Source organism: Medicago sativa, chromosome 8 (assembly GCF_051527215.1).
Source record: "Medicago sativa cultivar Bolivia chromosome 8, Bolivia_mono, whole genome shotgun sequence".
Classification (NCBI taxonomy): domain Eukaryota; kingdom Viridiplantae; phylum Streptophyta; class Magnoliopsida; order Fabales; family Fabaceae; genus Medicago; species Medicago sativa.
This window is the reverse complement of record NC_140756.1, coordinates 86,795,109-86,814,609: the sequence shown is the minus strand read 5'-3', so window position 1 is coordinate 86,814,609 and position 19,501 is coordinate 86,795,109. Positions and strand designations below refer to the sequence as shown.

At 35.1% G+C, this 19,501-nt stretch overlaps 2 protein-coding genes across 2 annotated transcripts; one reads left to right on the top strand and one right to left on the bottom strand.

Annotated features, from left to right (window-relative positions):
* Window positions 1-4,970: 4,970 nt before the first annotated feature.
* LOC146902759 (uncharacterized) lies at window positions 4,971-5,606 on the bottom strand. The gene has a single exon (XM_085737169.1). The coding sequence runs from the start codon at window positions 5,604-5,606 to the stop codon at window positions 4,971-4,973; it is 636 nt and encodes a 211-aa protein (XP_085593295.1).
* Window positions 5,607-7,527: 1,921 nt separating this feature from the next.
* LOC146902758 (serine carboxypeptidase-like 33) lies at window positions 7,528-11,616 on the top strand. The gene is made up of 10 exons (XM_085732327.1): window positions 7,528-7,847; window positions 8,168-8,275; window positions 8,438-8,533; window positions 8,632-8,724; window positions 8,964-9,052; window positions 9,414-9,689; window positions 9,870-10,030; window positions 10,127-10,222; window positions 10,622-10,727; window positions 11,275-11,616. The coding sequence occupies exons 1-10, from the start codon at window positions 7,574-7,576 to the stop codon at window positions 11,422-11,424; spliced, it is 1,449 nt and encodes a 482-aa protein (XP_085588453.1). The 5' UTR covers window positions 7,528-7,573; the 3' UTR covers window positions 11,425-11,616.
* The last annotated feature ends 7,885 nt before the right edge of the window (window positions 11,617-19,501 follow it).

The following is a 19,501-nucleotide window of genomic DNA, read 5'->3' as shown; positions in this document are numbered from 1 at the left end:
CAAAATTGATATACCACAGTACTAAAACATTTTTTTAAAGACGCAAACGCCCTAGCGGTTCCTTTTCTGATAACAATTTCTTTTCATTTTTAATGGTTCCTTTATTGATGGCAGTATTTATTATTATTATTATTATTATTATTATTATTATTTTTTTTTTTGTTATTGTTATTATTTTTTGTCGTTTACCATATAAAAGTTCCTTTTCATATTTCTTCTTATTTCAGTTACCACATAAAAGTTCATTTTCCTTTTCATTTTTATAGATTTAACGGCCCTTGCGGTTAGGATCAGTTTCTTGGTGTATGCTTACTACGTGTTACGATATTAAAGTTGCATTTTTAAAATCGTTGATAATTTGACTGATTCTAATAATAATTTTGTCGTTAGAAACTTCACTTTTTAGTGTAATTTTGTCAGCCTCTTTGTTTCTTATATATTATATTACTTGAAGTTATTTATTCTGACGTTTCATTTGCAAAAATCACTACACTAGATTATAACATTACTTTGCTTTCTCCCTTTGACTTTTTAAACATGTTTACTATTTTCAATTTGTTTATTTTAGTTGTTCTTTTAACATGAATGTAATTGAATATGAAGATTGAGAAAAAAGAAATTCATAAACACAACCTGGTAATATTATTTGGTAAGAAAATAAAGTTAATAACTTAAAATAGTGTAATTTTTGCATTTTTTTTTTGTTTTTTGCAGTCGTTTCATAGCATGTATTGAATGTACAATCAATATGATATTTATATACAAAACCCGTGCATCGCACGGGTAAGAGTCTAGTTATAAATAAAATTTAAATAAACCCGTACAATACGAGCAGGGTTGGCCCTAAGCAAGTGCAACAGATACATAGTACTTTGAGGCCTAATCTTTTGTTCCAAAATACATGTTTGGATTGGTGGAACGATTATAACTTGGAAAGTTACAAATTATCGCAGATTTGAGTCTTGTTACATATTGTTTTGTTTAATTTTATGTTTTATAAACTGATCTTAAAAATCAAAATGACATACCTTGGAATTGAACTTGCAACCCTTGCAAAGGGATGGTAAAAGACTAAACACCGAGCCGAAGCAACATATTTGTTTTGATACAAATGCGTATAACATTCAGATTGAAAATTGATAAATTAATCGTGTTTAAAGGTTTCCAAATTTCTACATACACCAATTTTTAAGATTAGAATAGTCTCCAAAATATTTAAGACGACCCGAATACGAGACAAAATATTATAGTTTAGGTTTCAACGTCAAAACAATTTTGAACTTTTAGGAATCATAAATCTTAAGGTTAATCTCAAGAAATGTTAACTCATGTCTTAGGCTTTGTTTGCGAGTTTGGAGGGGAAAGGAGGGAAATGCTTGGAAAAAAAAAGAATGAGCAAGTGGAAGAAATAGAGGAAAATGGGAGGGGAGGGCTTGAGGGGTTAACTTTTCTTCATAATACTAAACCCTCCTCATTTGGAGGAACTAAAAAAATTGTATTGGAGGAGGGTTTATATTAATTTTTCAAATTTAATCTATGTTTATATTATTTTTAAAATTAAAAATATAGTAATCATATGCATTAATCTATAATTCTCTAAAAAAGTACTCTTTTACAAAATTTGAAAGATTTCTCCATTTTCCCTCATATTTTCCACCCCTCAAAGCCTCCCCTCCAAACTCACAAACAAAGCTTTTAAGGATACATGTTAAGTGTAACGCCCTCCTTTTTTTTATTTAATTATTTTTATTAAGTTAGAATTTATTTATGTGATTTAATTATTTATATGAGGTGTTAGTATTTTATTATGTGGCATTAGTCTATTATTTATTAGAATATGAGAATTATTAGTGTAAGCAGAGTTGGGGGTTAGAATAGAAAGAAGAATAAGTTATTGGGCCTAAATAGATTTGGGAGGAGTAATTAGGATTATAAATAGAGGAAGCTAGGTTGAGAGAATAGTTTACAACGTACGTGAAACGTTTTTGGAGAAAAAGAGAGAAAAGTTAGAAAAGAGGAGAACAAAAGGGAGGCCATCGATTTTCATCTATAACCAGGTAAGGGTGAGACTAACTCTCAATATTATTAAGGATATGATTCTGAAAAATGAATTTAGCATGATTAGGTTGAGTTTTGGTTAGGATTGAGAATTAGGGTTAATGACCAATTTGAGAATTGAACCATGAAAAGATGTTAGATTGATGCAAAACTTGTATACAACCTTAGATAATCATTAGAAATCATTAGGGTGTTACAGGTTCTCTCACAAAATAATGAATTTGAGGTTATATTCAAAGTCGTGGTTGTCACCGCACTTATTGCTATCATTATAGCCATGTTGAAGCCGAATGCTGCACCAAAGCTAGACAACAGTCTAATGTTGTCGATGTGGCTTATGTCACTCAATTTTATTTTGTAAACAAGGTAGAAAATTTAGAGAATTAAGACTTTTACCCGAATGTGATTGTTGGCATCAAAATCAATAGCCCAAGGACCAATTGACAGCAAATAAGAGAGACAAGTTAAGGAATAACCATTGTATAACGCTTGATACTTAACATTATTTTTCTGGTTATTGAAACTAATGTGGCATCATTAATTATTGATCCTTGACAAGTGTTAATCGATACATGAGATAAAATGTTAATTGTCTTAGGCAGTGATTGCACTGATGTTGCATTCGTAGAGCTTAAGAGATGTTTCAATAACTATCAAACTTGGTATGTAGAAAGTGTGGAATTTAAAGGAAGTCTGTTAGGTGGATTTTGGACACAACTATACGTGCATGTATTCAATATCCTTGTTAATGATTTTCTTTTTTTGAATTAGGGGCTTGAGTGAATCTAGTGTCTAACACAGCAAAGCTTAATTTTGTGTGTGTCACAATAAATACAATTATAAGATAAACATTACCTTATTTGCTATATTTACATGATATTGTACACTCATAATTATCCTGTGTATACGGCAATGAAACCTGAGGTGCGACACTCTTTAAATAAACAATAAAAAGGATTGTGATAGTGAGAGTTGAGGGCTGGCATTCCTTGAATTAAGGACATGAGTAATATTATGATGTTTTATGACAATTATGTTGATGTAATTCATTCCTTAAATGATGTTAATGCATTCTAGCACTATTATATGTTGTATCTTGCTGCTGTTTACTGCTGTTAACTGTTAATGTCTTGAAGTTGCATGAGTCGGTCTAAGTTGTCATGATTTAAGAAGTTGTCCATTTTAATGGAGTTGTATAAGATGTTCACGTTGTTGTCCAAGTTGCATTTAGAGTTGTGTTGTTGCATAGTCAGCGATGGGGGCTTAATGCCTGACAGGTCCTTTATGACCTTAGCGATGGGGGCTTAATGCCCGACAGGTCCAAATATGACCTTAGCGATGGGGGCTTAATGCCCGACATGTCCAATTATGACCTTAGCGAAGGGGGCTTAATGCCCTAGTGGTACCACATGCATGATGAAGTTGTCTAAGTTGTTGTTGAAGTTGTTTAAGTTGTTGTGGAAGTTGTCTAAGTTGTTGTTGAGTTTGTCTACGTTGTTGTTGAAGTTGTAGTTGCATTGTAGAGTCGTCATGAAAAGATATTATGCTAAGTGATAAATGTTCAATATGTATTAAGTTGTTAAATGCATTTTAATGAATTATATGCTTAATTTATTGACTGTGAAATCTCACCCCTTCTGCTTGAAAATGTTGCCCTTCGTATGGGTAACTTGCAGGTATTAAAGACTAGAAGTGTTCGTGAGTGGACTCCTCACTTGTGTCTAGGTGCTCTGATACGTAACGGGATGGGGCTTGCTTTCATATCTATTCCTTCCGTGTCTTTGATGAACCTTTTTATGATTAAGTATCGAACTAAATTATGAGATTTCCTAATAAGGCCTGCGTGCCAAGACTTTTATCATGTTGAACTATTTCCGCTGCGTAGTTTCAGATTTTATGATGTTAAATTTTGAAGGATAATTATTATTATCTGTTTTAAGATTTTTAAGTAGTTTGTGACATTCCGTTTATGAATTAAATACTCTGATTTTAAATGAAATTTTCAAGTTGGGAAAACGGGGTGTTACATTAAGAAACAGACAACTAAATTTTTTGTCTTATAATCTTGCATTCAATTTTTTAGAAGTTTGAAAGTTGCTTTTTATATCTATTTTAAGTTCTTTAATATGTATTCTTAGGGCGCAAGTTAACATGAATCTAATCTTAATTCCATCAACTTTGGGATAAACTACTATTCTTTTCTTCATAAAAGCTGGTTTAATATTTATTTTTGTATCAATTGAAGTGTATTATTGTAATAATTATTATTTTAACCTTTTGATATTATGATTTCAACTTATTAACATTAAAATTTAAAACATATTTTTATTTACTTAATATAAAAACGGACTTAGTTTGACAAAGAAATGCTTGAATTGAACAAACAAACAAACTCATTACTCAATTTGCATCTCAAATAATTTCACCAACTTTTATGTCACCTTGTAATTTGTTCCTTTTCTTATTGGTTAGTGTATTTTATTTTTAACGGTTTCTTATTGGTTACTCCCTCCGTCCCGGAATATCTGAGAAAAAAAATTTTTTCTGCCCTACTTTATTCCCAAAAATACAAAAATACCCTACTTTTTCGAAAAAATGCAAAAATGCCCTACTTTTCAGTACCACGCAACTGCCAGCAGCGAGGTACCGAAAAGCTGCCAGCCATACCACGCAACTGGAGATGGCGAGGTATTTTGTGTGTTTTTTTTTTTAATTTTTAAATACCTCTCAACTTGGAGTTGAGAGGTATAATAAGGACAAAAAATTTCCAAAACTTGCATGGGACACACGTGTAGTTGCATGCAATATTAATAATAATAACAACTTAATTTTAAAAAAGGAAATTATAATAATAATCATAATATTTATAAAATAAAAAAAACGAAATACAATAAATATTAAATACTACATTTCTACTGATGTGTAATATTAATGCAATCTTTGCGGGAATGACCAGGCATCCTACAAACGCCGCATCTTCTCTCGGTTTCCACATCGTCCATCTCGGTCCTAATGCGAGTAATTGGTGGACGACCTTTTTTTGCCCGACGCATGGACTTGTTGGGAACCACCTTCAGTCCTTCATAATCAGCCCAATATGTATGGTGGTGAACCACGTCGAAGTGGATGTTGTATACGGCGTATACACACTGATTCGTGAATTTTGGATCGACAAAAGTCTTGTAGTCGTGAGAAAAGCTAGAACATGCGGCAATGACATGTGAGCATGGTAGGTGTAACGCTCTGAATCGTCCACAGTCACACCATTTATTTTGCAGGTCCACCTTGTATTCTCCCTTTGGTAATCCTTCTTTATGGTCGATGGTTTCACGGACGGAGAAGGTATACCGATCCCGGTCAAACTGAGTGACATGATGACTGTTGGATTTATGAGCCTCATCCCTGAGATATTTCATGATGTTTTCTGAGAATGGCTCACCAGAATTTACCCTTGCCGCTGCCTCATGTCCTCTTTTAGCAAACAAGGCCGCCAACCTGTAATATGATGCTTTCACAATAGCTGTGATCGGGAGTCCTCGAATACCCATATACCTCCCCGAGAAATGCATATGAGCCCCATTATCAGTCAAACTATGGTTACAATGACCCAAACCAAGCTAGCACATCGAACACCAACTACTTCTCCTATAATGACCCAAACCAAGCTGGACCGTCCAACACCAATTACCCCCCCTACAACAACCCACAATACCCAATGTACACCAACCAAAACTACAACTACCCACCAACACCAACAAACCTACTATCTCACTTCTCTCCGGCTTCGATCAACTCCAATGAACAATTTCTGGATATGGGATGGCCAACACGGGAACACGATGTGTCGTTGTCGTTGGGTTATGGTAGTCAAATACAACCAAGTGCAGATAACAATGACGAAGACCAACATGACTCTCAAGTAAATCGCGGAAGAAATCGTCGAAGACGAGGGTGTGGGACAGGAGGGCATTTATAATAATTGTTGACTTTCTTGTATGGTAATTTTATTTGTTATATAATTTTTATTAGTTTATTAAAATTAAATTAATTTTAATTTATTATTATTAATATTGCTACAAGTTACACGTGTGTCCATGCATGTTATGGAAAATTTTTTTGTCCTTATTATACCTCTCAACTCCAAGTTGAGAGGTATTTAAAAATTAAAAAAAAAAAACACACAAAATGCCTCGCCATTTCCAATTGCGTGGTGGGCGCTGCAGCTTTTAGGTACCTCGCAACTGGCAGTTGCGTGGTACTGAAAAGTAGGGCATTTTTGCATTTTTTCGAAAAAGTAGGGTATTTTTGTATTTTTGGGAATAAAGTAGGGCAGAAATTTTTTTTTTTCAATATCTGACTCATTTACTAAAAAAAAAAATGTCCCAAAATAATTGAGTCATTTCAATTTTCAATACAACTTTCATCATTCCCAATACAATATAACTCTAATTAATACTACTTTCATCATTCCTAATTCAATATATTTCACTTTCCCTTTTATTTATACATTTTTCTTAATCTGTGTGAAAAAACAAACTGGCTCAGATATTCCGGGACGGAGGGAGTAGTGTTTTCTAATTTCTACACATTACCCAACTCCAATAATGACACCATGATAGAAAATTTTGTCCTTTTTGGAGGATAATTCAGTAAGAAACAAACAAATGAATAATTCCAAAGAGGTTCAAGTGGATTTTAATATGTAAATCTTGATAAGAGATTACCTCAATCCAATGAGTGGCAGAAGGACTAATGACAGTCTTGTGATAAAGTAAATTGACATGCACAATGCTAGTGCACTGCACCATCTAGGGTGGTGGTCACTATTGTGGCCAAACAAGTTGTGTGGCCAAATGGGCTAAGGTTTTTGTGTGTTGATTGGGTAAGACCCACTCCAACAAATTCAAATGTTCATTGTCATATGTGAGCAACTTTGCCCACCCCATTCTCCTAATGTGTAGCTTAGTGGTATGAGTTGAGATGTTGAAGGAATGTTAAGACTAGAGAGTTTCTTATTTTACCACTAATTATTTTCAAAATTGGTCCCGTCCAAATTTTTCCATTCAAAGAAAACAGTGTGTTTCTTAATCCAAGTTGGTAAATTTGAAGAGGTGATTTTTAAGAAACATCGAGGAGGTTAAAAGTAGTTCTCTTAAGAATAAGGTTTAGGATTCAATCATCGCAGCTAACAATTTTTCTTTCTATTAACAAACTAACCACTACATTTGTCTATTAAAAAAAAAAAAACTTTATTTAAGCCATATTTATAGAAACAATTCATGATTACATGAGTGTGTTTTCATACCAAAAAATAATCATGTTTTAGTCTAGAAGTACACGCCCAAAGATCACAAAAAATGTTTTATTTTTCAATCCTCACTTGTCATTTTCAGACATGACAATCCCAAGTGCTATCACCCACTCACATATTAGCACTATAAAAGTAGTCAATGCTTTTACATTGGCTTTGGGTCAAAATTAAAGAAAACCAATTTTATTCATTTTAGCTAGAGAAATGAATGTTTTTCTGTTTGTAGTCCAGTTCCTAATATGTTTCTTTGTTTTAACTACTACCACTTCATTGTTCATTAAAGCATCTGAAATAAATGTTGGAAGTTATGAAACTGATAGAATAAGTGATCTACCAGGACAACCTTCGACACCACCAATTTCACACTTTTCAGGTTACATCACTGTCAATGAAGATCATGGGAGGGCCCTTTTCTATTGGTTCTTTGAAGCTCAATCTCAACCCTCCAATAAACCTCTCCTTCTCTGGCTCAATGGAGGTGATCTCTCATCATTTCATTTTTATAACTAATTATTATTATTATTATTATTATTATTATATTATTATTAGTAAATGTTAGTGGTTAATTTGCTAGGGGAGTATGAATTTATTAGCAACATGGATTGAACCTTGAACCTCTTTCATAATACTTTTTCAACTTCTCAATCTATGCCAATGGACTATACCTTTCCGAGACTTAATACTTATTTTTATAACATATAGTTTTTTATGTATGGTTGTAGAGATCCAACTCTAGTCATATTTATTTATTTATTTAGTGATGCTACATTTCATTTTGTAATGTTGCCTTTGAATTAGGACCTGGATGCTCCTCAATTGGATATGGTGCTGTTGTTGAGATAGGACCTCTTTTAGTCAACCAAAATGGTGAAGGACTAACATTCAACCCATACTCTTGGAATCAAGGTTTATATTTTCTTCCCAATTTTTTACTATGAAGTATAGTATATAGTATATGTTTGTCTTGTTTGAGTATCTGTTTGTATCCAATTATTGCTGTGCCAATAAATGCTGCAAAAAGAATAATGATACTAATTTTGCTTACTTGAAAATTGTGAACTTATGCAGAAGCAAATTTGTTATTTGTGGAGTCACCCATTGGAGTTGGTTTTTCTTACACCAATACCTCTTCTGATCTCACTATTTTAGAGGATCATTTTGTAGGTGAGTTTTCATTGTATAAGATAAGATCATCATCTAATCTAATTGTGTTGATTTTGTTAAAGTCACCGTAATATTTAATTACAAACTACTTGAATCAGCTGAGGATGCCTACAATTTCTTGGTGAACTGGCTACAAAGATTTCCACAGTTTAAATCCAGGGACTTTTTCATAGCAGGAGAAAGCTATGCTGGTTAGTTTTATAACTAATTATAACTATGATCTCTTTTCGTCGCAAACTTAGCACCGATACTTCAAATTGAGGCGTGTCCTGTATGTGCAATGTGTATCTATATCTCTATTTTCTCAAATTATTTGAGTTATCATGTGTCAGTATCAGTGTTGTGTCCGTGTATGTCTTAGTGCTTCATAGTTCGCTACTAGCATATACTATTGTATAATAACCACATTTTTATTGCAACTATTTTTCAGGCCACTATATCCCTCAGCTTGCAGAGTTAATCTTTGACAGAAACAAAGATAGAAGCAAAAACACCTTTATTAATCTTAAAGGTTTTATTGTAAGTAAATCATCCTTAACCAAAATAAAGAATGGAAAATTAAGGAGATTAAGGACATTTTGTTAGAACTTTTTTTCAAATAAACAATTTTTAGTTCTCATTTATTTGTTATAAATTTTTTGAAATAAACCTAAAAACTATTTAAGAAAGCTATTTTGAACATCTTCTCTTGAAAATTGCATTTGATAGATGATTTTTAAATATTTGACTTTTATCATGACAAACAAACACAAAATAGCTTCTGCTATTTTGGAAAATCTCTAAAAAAATAATCTTTAAATTTTTGAATACCAGAATCACTTTTTTATAACACAACAAACAGCCCTAAATATGCACCCCTAAATGATTTTTATTTTTTCAGGTAGGGAATCCAGAAACTGAAGATTACTATGACAACAAAGGCCTTCTAGAATATGCATGGAGTCATGCAGTTATATCAGACCAGCAATATGAGAAAGCAAAACAAGTTTGTGATTTTAAACAATCTCAATGGTCTAATGAGTGCAATCAGGTCATGAGTGAAGTTTTCCATGATTACTCAGAAATTGATATATACAACATTTATGCACCAGCATGTCATTCAAACAGTACATCCTCAGTGACAGTAACAAATAATGTCCCTGAATCATTTTCCAAGGTAGATAACTAATGTCACAAATCTATAGATTCTAAATGATAGCACTGTATTAACTAGTATATATTTGAATTGCATTAAATATTGAAGTTGATATCGAAATTTGATGTTAAATTTGCGTGTCAAAATATCATTTATGAAACAATATTTGTTTAAGTTAGAGGGAAAATTTGGTTATTGCAGGTGAAAAATGATTATAGAATGAAGAGGATGAGAATTTTTGGGGGCTATGATCCTTGTTATTCCACATATGCAGAAGAATTTTTCAACAGGGTAGATGTTCAATCATCTTTTCATGCAAATACTATAAAAGAAAACAATAACATAGCATGGAAGGTTTGCAAGTAAGCACTACAATTTGATAGATCCCTTAATTGATACTTTATTCTATAATCTATATAATATTGAATACTAATTTCCATCTATGTCTAATTTTTCAGTGATTCCATATTGAGGACTTACAACTTCTCTGTTTTTTCTGTCCTGCCCATCTACACCAAACTCATCAAAGGTGGCCTTAAGATATGGATTTACAGGTATATATCTCTTACTTATACTCTAAATTAATCGTTAGGATAGCCTTAAGACTGAATAGATATATATTGTGAGTGTAAAAAATGTTTACTTATCCTAACCATATAGATTGTGTATTTTTACTATCTTTTTTTTTTTTGAGGGAGTATTTTTACTATCTCATCTTTATAGATAAGGATCCATATTGTTTATGGACCAAGTGCAAAGTGAAAAATGCATTTATGACTTTATGGTCACATGCTTTTAAATTCTAAAATTAATAGAGGTAGTTGCATGCATAGAGTTGTTAGTAGCTTTCGGTGAAAGGGTTACGTACTCATGTGATTCAATTTTTGATTGATGAATTGAATTGATGAGATTAATGAGTATGTTTGTTTGTACCTTGTGGAATGAATTAATAGTGGAGATGCAGATGGCAGACTACCTGTGATAGGGACACGATATTGTGTTGAGGCTTTAGGACTACCTCTAAAGTCTACTTGGAGATCTTGGTACCATAATAATCAGGTCCTCTATTTATCTTTTTTGCCATTGTATAAATTCTTAATTAAAATGAAATCGTAGTATTTTTTATTTATTTTCAATCATTAGAATAAAGAAAAAATATCTTGTAGTATATATTTTTCCCTTAATTTTGATTAGAGAATGAGGAAAATTACAGTGGATAATTGATGAGTTACTTGATTGAGTTTGTGGTGTTTGATAAAATTAATTGTTGAACTAGCGAATAACTATGAATTGACATAAAAAAAATATTTAGTTAATAATTAATTTTTTTAAAGGAAATAATAATTAATTTCAACTAAGAGGTAAAATTAAGGGAAAAATAAGTATACTATAAGATGTTTAGAGTAGCTTGTCAAAAAACACTATACATTTTTTTTTTTATATGCAAACGCCATAATCAAGCTAGTAAAAAGGAAACACGTCTATAAACGCATTAGAAAAAGTTGTTACTAAATAAATCTATTTTGATCTTATAAGCTATAAACTATCCGCTGTAAACTCAAAATTTTCTCTCCTCTAAGACTTAATGGATATGAATGGAATGCAGGTTGGAGGAAGGATAGTGGAGTATGAAGGATTGACATATGTGACAGTGAGAGGAGCTGGTCACTTGGTGCCTCTCAACAAACCAACTGAGGCTCTCTCTCTTATTCATTCTTTCCTAACTGGAGATCATCTCCCTACTATACGTCCATGATCATCATGAATGAATTCTGCATTTTCAAACTCACAAGTTACCAATCTATTAAATTAAGTCACAGGAATATATGATATAATGTAACCCTCATTTGCTGGTGTATCAATATAATCAAAAAGGAATGTCAAAATTAGCTGATGTATGTATGTCTTTACTTTATCCATGAAATCTACATGTTTGTTTCTTAATAAATAGCATTATGCTACTCACACACACCGGTTTTAATTTTCAATGGAAAATAAAATCCATCCACTCTCAACTTCATTGGCATAGCGTCTAAATGTTTAATTTGTTTACTCACATAATCTATAAGCTAAGGAAACAACAACAATTTTAGAATTCTAATTCCGCGCAACTGCTCACCACTTCCATATAGCAAAAGCATAAATCATTTAGTTCAATACTCACCAGATACAATGTGTTGGAATTGACTTAATAATCAATTATGCAAGGCATGCTCAACAACATTGATGATAACTATTATCGTACTTTTAGTGTGTAGTCAAATAAACATTTGTGTGTGTATATTTTAGGATTTACGACAGTGAAAAGTTTCTCGGGAACAATAACAATAATCCTTAAACTAAGAAAGGGAAGCAGATGACGAACATCAATTTGTGGTTCTTCTTCAACCTAGACTCCTTATGCCTTAGTCACTCTTCAGATCAAAGGATAAAATGAGGTGTCCGGTATATTGAGACTATAACATATGTTGCGAATTCGATGAAAAACTCACACCAATAACAACCTGATGTGTGGAGCAAGGGATAATTAAGCAACCAAAATCAAAGTGTATGGAACAATTATAATCACAAGCCAAAAGTAGAAAACAACAGCGAGAGAAAAGGAAGAGAGAACACAAAGAATTTGTTGACCCAGTTCGGTCCAAATTGACCTAGTCTGGGGGAGAGAGCAGCCCTCCGTTCCACTATATGATGAGTAACGTTACAAAAGAGATATCAATGGGTTACAAGAATAAGTCTCCCGCTTCCTAATTCTACCCAAATCCCAACCTCTTCCCGTAACCAAGAGACTCAATCCTAATAGTGTTTCCCAAGGTGAATCAACCCTCAAAACCTAGTGTTTGTTCCAAAGAGACAAACTCTATACAAACCCTAGTTTTGTTGTTGCCTTTCTAAACCCTTGTTTCAGCCCCCTCTATCTCAAGGTTTACACTGATACAATGCCTATATTTATAGTAAAAGTAACTCCCATAAAATTGTACCAAATCTGGCCCAAAAATACGTTTCTGAAAAATAACAGCACGCAAAATCGGGCCCCGATTTTTACCATTCGGGCGCCGATTTTTCCAGCACCAAACTGCTCCCAAAGACAGCCAAAATCAGGCCCCGATTTTGCCATTCGGGCCCCGATTTGTACTTTCAGCAAACATCAATTTTGGCCTCCAAACTCCAATTTTGAGTCACTTTCACAACAATCTCCACTTTGACTCCAAAGTAGTGATGATGCCCATTTAACATCAACACCTTGCTGCTCTTTCCCTTGCTTCCCACTACACCAAGTAGCTCCACAAGTTTACACCCTAATCCCTTCAGCCATCGGAATGTCTTCCGCCTTCTCGAAGGTACTTGCAGTCCAACTACGCTAGGAATTTTAGGTAGTTCCACAAGCCTTTACCTCAACCTCTTCAGCCATCGGAACGTCTTCCGTCTTCTCGAAGAGTCCTTGCAGTTCAACTACACTAGGATTTTTAGGTAGTTCCACAAGCATTCACCATGACATCTTCAACACAGGACATCTCCCGCTTCCTTGAAGGTCTCCTTGCATCCAATCACCCTTGGCCTTTTTTTTAGGGTAATCCTGCAAGCCGTGCTATACATTCTTCAACCTCCGGAATGCCTTCCGTCTTCATGAAGAAATCCCTTGCTCACCATAGAGCATAACACCCAAGGTCCTCCATAGTCGTACCATTACCGGTGTGTTCAACTCCACCTCAAGCTGAGCGTACTCTACCTCAACTAGTAAATGCATACATCCCACTATGTCTTCAACCTTGAAACTCCACCTCAACAGGTAAATCATGAGTATTGTTGCCTCCGCCTCTCCAGACTGATCATGAGTATTCTTACCACCGCCTCTCTAGGCTGATGTTGAGTGTTTAACGTCTCTCCAGACGATTACCGCTTCACTAGGCATCAATCCCAAGGTGACCAACATCACCTTCATCCTCCAAACAACACCACACCATCAGAGCACCTGCATCCTCATAACCCTCAGTGACAATTTGTGCGGAGTTATCATTAATCTCCGGACAATCCTTCATGAAGTGACCCATCTTGTGACAGTTAAAGCATTCAGATTTTGACTTTTTACCACTCTTTCTCCGATTACCTCTTCCTCCACCATTCCCTCTTAAGACACTTAGGCCTTCACCATTTTCATGAATTCTTAAGTCCTTGGACTTGGTCAACTCCTTGGTTCTCAAAGCCGCTTGAACTTCTTCCAAGGTAACGGTGCCTTCTTTGCCATAGAGTATGGTATCTTTGAACGATTCAAAAGATTTTGGTAGAGCACACAACAAGAGTATAGCTTTATCTTCATCCTCAAGTTGCACCTCAATATTCTCCAAGTCATCAAGGATTTTGTTGAACTCCGTAAGTTGCTCCATGATGGCCTTTGACTCCACCATCTCGAATGAGTAGAGTTGTTGCTTTAGGAATTGCCGATGAGCCAAAGACTTTGTCATATACAAAGATTCCAACTTTGCCCACATCGATGCCGCGGTTGGTTCCTTCGCTACTTCTCTCAAAACTTTATCCCCGAGGCACAAGACAATGGCACTCCTGGCCTTGTCCACTATCTCGGTCTTCTCCGCTTGTGACATGGTGACCGGTAACGAACCTTCACTCTTCAAAGCTTTCTCACACTTCTGCTGTATTAATACCGCTTCCATCTTTACCTTCCATAACCCAAAATCGTTATCGCCGTTAAACTTCTCAATATCCCACTTCGAACCCATGATACTTGATTATCCTTTGACCTTTGCCCCACGGTGGGCGCCAATTGTTGCGAATTCGATGAAAAATTCACACCAATAACAACCTGATGTGTGGAGCAAGGGATAATTAAGAAACCAAAATCAAAGTGTATGGAACAATTATAATCACAAGCCAAAAGTAGAAAACAACAGCGAGAGAAAAGGAAGAGAGAACACAAAGAATTTGTTGACCCAGTTCGGTCCAAATTGACCTAGTCTGGGGGAGAGAGCAGCCCTCCTTTCCACTATATGATGAGTAACGTTACAAAAGAGATATCAATGGGTTACAAGAATAAGTCTCCCGCTTCCTAATTTTACCCAAATCCCAGCCTCTTCCCGTAACCAAGAGACTCAATCCTAATAGTGTTTCCCAAGGTGAATCAACCCTCAAAACCTAGTGTTTGTTCCAAAGAGACAAACTCTATACAAACCCTAGTTTTGTTGTTGCCTTTCTAAACCCTTGTTTCAGCCCCCTCTATCTCAAGGTTTACACTGATACAATGCCTATATTTATAGTAAAAGTAACTCCCATAAAATTGTACCAAATCTGTCCCAAAAATACGTTTCTGAAAAATAACAGCACGCAAAATCGGGCCCCGATTTTTACCATTCGGGCGCCGATTTTTCCAGCACCAAACTGCTCCCAAAGACAGCCAAAATCGGGCCCCGATTTTGCCATTCGGGCCCTGATTTGTACTTTCAGTAAACATCAATTTTGGCCTCCAAACTCCAATTTTGAGTCACTTTCACAACAATCTCCACTTTGACTCCAAAGTAGTGATGATGCCCATTTAACATCAACACCTTGCTGCTCTTTCCCTTGCTTCCCACTACACCAAGTAGCTCCACAAGTTTACACCCTAATCCCTTCAGCCATCGGAATGTCTTCCGCCTTCTCGAAGGTACTTGCAGTCCAACTACGCTAGGAATTTTAGGTAGTTCCACAAGCCTTTACCTCAACCTCTTCAGCCATCGGAACGTCTTCCGTCTTCTCGAAGAGTCCTTGCAGTTCAACTACACTAGGATTTTTAGGTAGTTCCACAAGCATTCACCATGACATCTTCAACACAGGACATCTCCCGCTTCCTTGAAGGTCTCCTTGCATCCAATCACCCTTGGCCTTTTTTTTAGGGTAATCCTGCAAGCCGTGCTATACATTCTTCAACCTCCGGAATGCCTTCCGTCTTCATGAAGAAATCCCTTGCTCACCATAGAGCATAACACCCAAGGTCCTCCATAGTCGTACCATTACCGGTGTGTTCAACTCCACCTCAAGCTGAGCGTACTCTACCTCAACTAGTAAATGCATACATCCCACTATGTCTTCAACCTTGAAACTCCACCTCAACAGGTAAATCATGAGTATTGTTGCCTCCGCCTCTCCAGACTGATCATGAGTATTCTTACCACCGCCTCTCCAGGCTGATGTTGAGTGTTTAACGTCTCTCCAGACGATTACCGCTTCACTAGGCATCAATCCCAAGGTGACCAACATCACCTTCATCCTCCAAACAACACCACACCATCAGAGCACCTGCATCCTCATAACCCTCAGTGACAATTTGTGCGGAGTTATCATTAATCTCCGGACAATCCTTCATGAAGTGAACCATCTTGTGACAGTTAAAGCATTCAGATTTTGACTTTTCACCACTCTTTCTCCGATTACCTCTTCCTCCACCATTCCCTCTTAAGACACTTAGGCCTTCACCGTTTTCATGAATTCTTAAGTCCTTGGACTTGGTCAACTCCTTGGTTCTCAAAGCCGCTTGAACTTCTTCCAAGGTAACGGTGCCTTCTTTGCCATAGAGTATGGTATCTTTGAATGATTCAAAAGATTTTGGTAGAGCACACAACAAGAGTATAGCTTTATCTTCATCCTCAAGTTGCACCTCAATATTCTCCAAGTCATCAAGGATTTTGTTGAACTCCGTAAGTTGCTCCATGATGGCCTTTGACTCCACCATCTTGAATGAGTAGAGTTGTTGCTTTAGGAATTGCCGATGAGCCAAAGACTTTGTCATATACAAAGATTCCAACTTTGCCCACATCGATGCCGCGGTTGGTTCCTTCGCTACTTCTCTCAAAACTTTATCCCCGAGGCACAAGACAATGGCACTCCTGGCCTTGTCCACTATCTCGGTCTTCTCCGCTTGTGACATGGTGACCGGTAACGAACCTTCACCCTTCAAAGCTTTCTCACACTTCTGCTGTATTAATACCGCTTCCATCTTTACCTTCCATAACCCAAAATCGTTATCGCCGTTAAACTTCTCAATATCCCACTTCGAACCCATGATACTTGATTATCCTTTGACCTTTGCCCCACGGTGGGCGCCAATTGTTGCGAATTCGATGAAAAATTCACACCAATAACAACCTGATGTGTGGAGCAAGGGATAATTAAGCAACCAAAATCAAAGTGTATGGAACAATTATAATCACAAGCCAAAAGTAGAAAACAACAGCGAGAGAAAAGGAAGAGAGAACACAAAGAATTTGTTGACCCAGTTCGGTCCAAATTGACCTAGTCTGGGGGAGAGAGCAGCCCTCCTTTCCACTATATGATGAGTAACGTTACAAAAGAGATATCAATGGGTTACAAGAATAAGTCTCCCGCTTCCTAATTCTACCCAAATCCCAGCCTCTTCCCGTAACCAAGAGACTCAATCCTAATAGTGTTTCCCAAGGTGAATCAACCCTCAAAACCTAGTGTTTGTTCCAAAGAGACAAACTCTATACAAACCCTAGTTTTGTTGTTGCCTTTCTAAACCCTTGTTTCAGCCCCCTCTATCTCAAGGTTTACACTGATACAATGCCTATATTTATAGTAAAAGTAACTCCCATAAAATTGTACCAAATCTGTCCCAAAAATACGTTTATGAAAAATAACAGCACGCAAAATCGGGCCCCGATTTTTACCATTCGGGCGCCGATTTTTCCAGCACCAAACTGCTCCCAAAGACAGCCAAAATCGGGCCCCGATTTTGCCATTCGGGCCCCGATTTGTACTTTCAGCAAACATCAATTTTGGCCTCCAAACTCCAATTTTGAGTCACTTTCACAACAACATATATACTATGTGATGGTCAATTAAAATTCTCATTATTTCAAAATGAACATTCTGACATCCACTCATATTCAGCCTAGTTAACATGAACTTTCAACAAATGAACTCGATGATCAATCTAAGACTCAAGACGAATCCTTGAGGGGTTTCAAGTTGATAATAGGTTTGATGTCTTAAGTATTAGTTTGTAGGAAAATAAATGTGTGATAATAAGAAGTTATTGAAGACGGAAGGAAGAAACAGACATGTAAAGATAAAAATGGCAAGAACCCCAAACACTTTAGTTTCCCTACATATTAATATGTGGTAAAAAAAGAGATGATATTATTATTTTAAAGCGAGTTACATATTTCTTTCAATCACAAATCATAAAGATATGTTTATTCTATGTGAGCAGATATCTATTAGGCAAATTTATAGAACGAAAATGAACTCCTTTGTATAAAATATAGTTCTTTTATTTGTAGAAAATGAACAAAACCAATTCTAATGATGCATGAATGACATGTGTCTTTTTCTAGCTAACTTAGAATTTTTTTTTTTTTTTGCAAGTTTCTTCTAGTTTTTTATTTTTGAATATGACGACTCCTCACATATAACTTCCCTTGTGAAACTTCTTTTGCACGTTCATGATTTGATGAGGTCGTTGCTTGAAAATTGAATAAATTGGATCATCAAATGCTACCAAATTCATTTTCTTCTCGATTAAAGTTTTGATGTCTTTTCTGTACCAAAAAAAAAAAAAAAGAATTTAATGTCTTCGAAGATATCTTTCGAGTGCTTAGCCTTTATTGGACTATAGCTTGTTTTGAATGTGATCTTTTGAAGAACTACTACGTTGCTCTTTGTTTTTATCTGGTCAAATGACTCGAAACGCTTTTTTAAGTTTTGTATGTAACAAACTCATATCAATTAATTAAATACTAAATTAATTATCCAATTAAAAAAAATAAATTGTATCATTACTTAATTTAATCATTAATCGATTAAGGGGGGTGTATTGGATTAGGATTTTGAAGGACAATTTTTGCTTTAAAAAGTCTCAAAGATTTTAAAAGATTTTGTAGGATTTTAATGACTTTCATGATTTTAAAAGACAATCAGGATTTTCAATTTGGATTTCAATGGATTTACATCATAAGATTTTAAAGGATTTTAAAGGATTTTATGGATTTATAAGATTTTAAAAGATTTTATGAATTTTTAAGGACTCATTGAAAAGAAATGATTACAACACACTCTCTATCATAATATTTTGAATACATGCTCTTATTTTTTATTTTATTTTTGTGAGAGATAGAGAGAGGGGGAAGAGAGGAAGGAGAGAAGGGAGAAAATAGAGAAGATAGAGGAAGAAGAGAGAGAGAGAGAGAGAGAGAGAGAGAGAGAGAGAGAGAGAGATAGAGAGAGAGAGAGAGAGAGAGAAGGGAGAAGAGAGAGACAAAAGAGAAGGGGGAGAGAGAGAGAGAGGAGGGAGAAAAGAGAGGAGAGAGGGAAGGGAGAAGAAAGAAGGAAGAAAGGGATAAGAAAGAGATAGTAAAAACTTTTAAAAAAAACAATCCCAAGAAATCTTATGTCTTCATGAAAGATTTTTTTTGTTAAAATTTCACTAGACAATCTCACAAAATCCATCAAAATCTAATTTATTAAACAATCCTTTGAAATTTGAATGATTTTGAATACCATGAGACTTTTTTTAAGTGATGAAAAGTCTTGATTGAATACCTCAAGACTTTTTTAAAATGACAAAGAATCTTGATTGAATACCACAAGACTTTTTTTAAATTGCAAAGAGTCTGATTGAATACCACAAGACTTTTTCATAATTAAAAAGTCTTTTAAAATCTCTTAGAATCCTAATCCAATACATCCCCCTAAGATTGTTAATTGATAAATAGTTAATATAATTAACTAAACACATATGCCTACATATTAATATTGAAATATAATCAAATAAAATATTCCAACACAATACACTTTAGTTTTCAGATTTCGTCTTCAATCACATA

Bases quoted from the DNA above. Each gene is read 5' to 3' on its own strand.
- LOC146902759 (XM_085737169.1), bottom strand. From the start codon at position 5,606: ATGGGTATTCGAGGACTCCCGATCACAGCTATTGTGAAAGCATCATAT.
- LOC146902758 (XM_085732327.1), top strand. From the start codon at position 7,574: ATGAATGTTTTTCTGTTTGTAGTCCAGTTCCTAATATGTTTCTTTGTT. The intron at 8,534-8,631 runs GTGAGTTTTCAT...TACTTGAATCAG, and splicing joins TTTAGAGGATCATTTTGTAG to CTGAGGATGCCTACAATTTC. The intron at 9,053-9,413 runs GTAAGTAAATCA...TTATTTTTTCAG, and splicing joins TTAATCTTAAAGGTTTTATT to GTAGGGAATCCAGAAACTGA.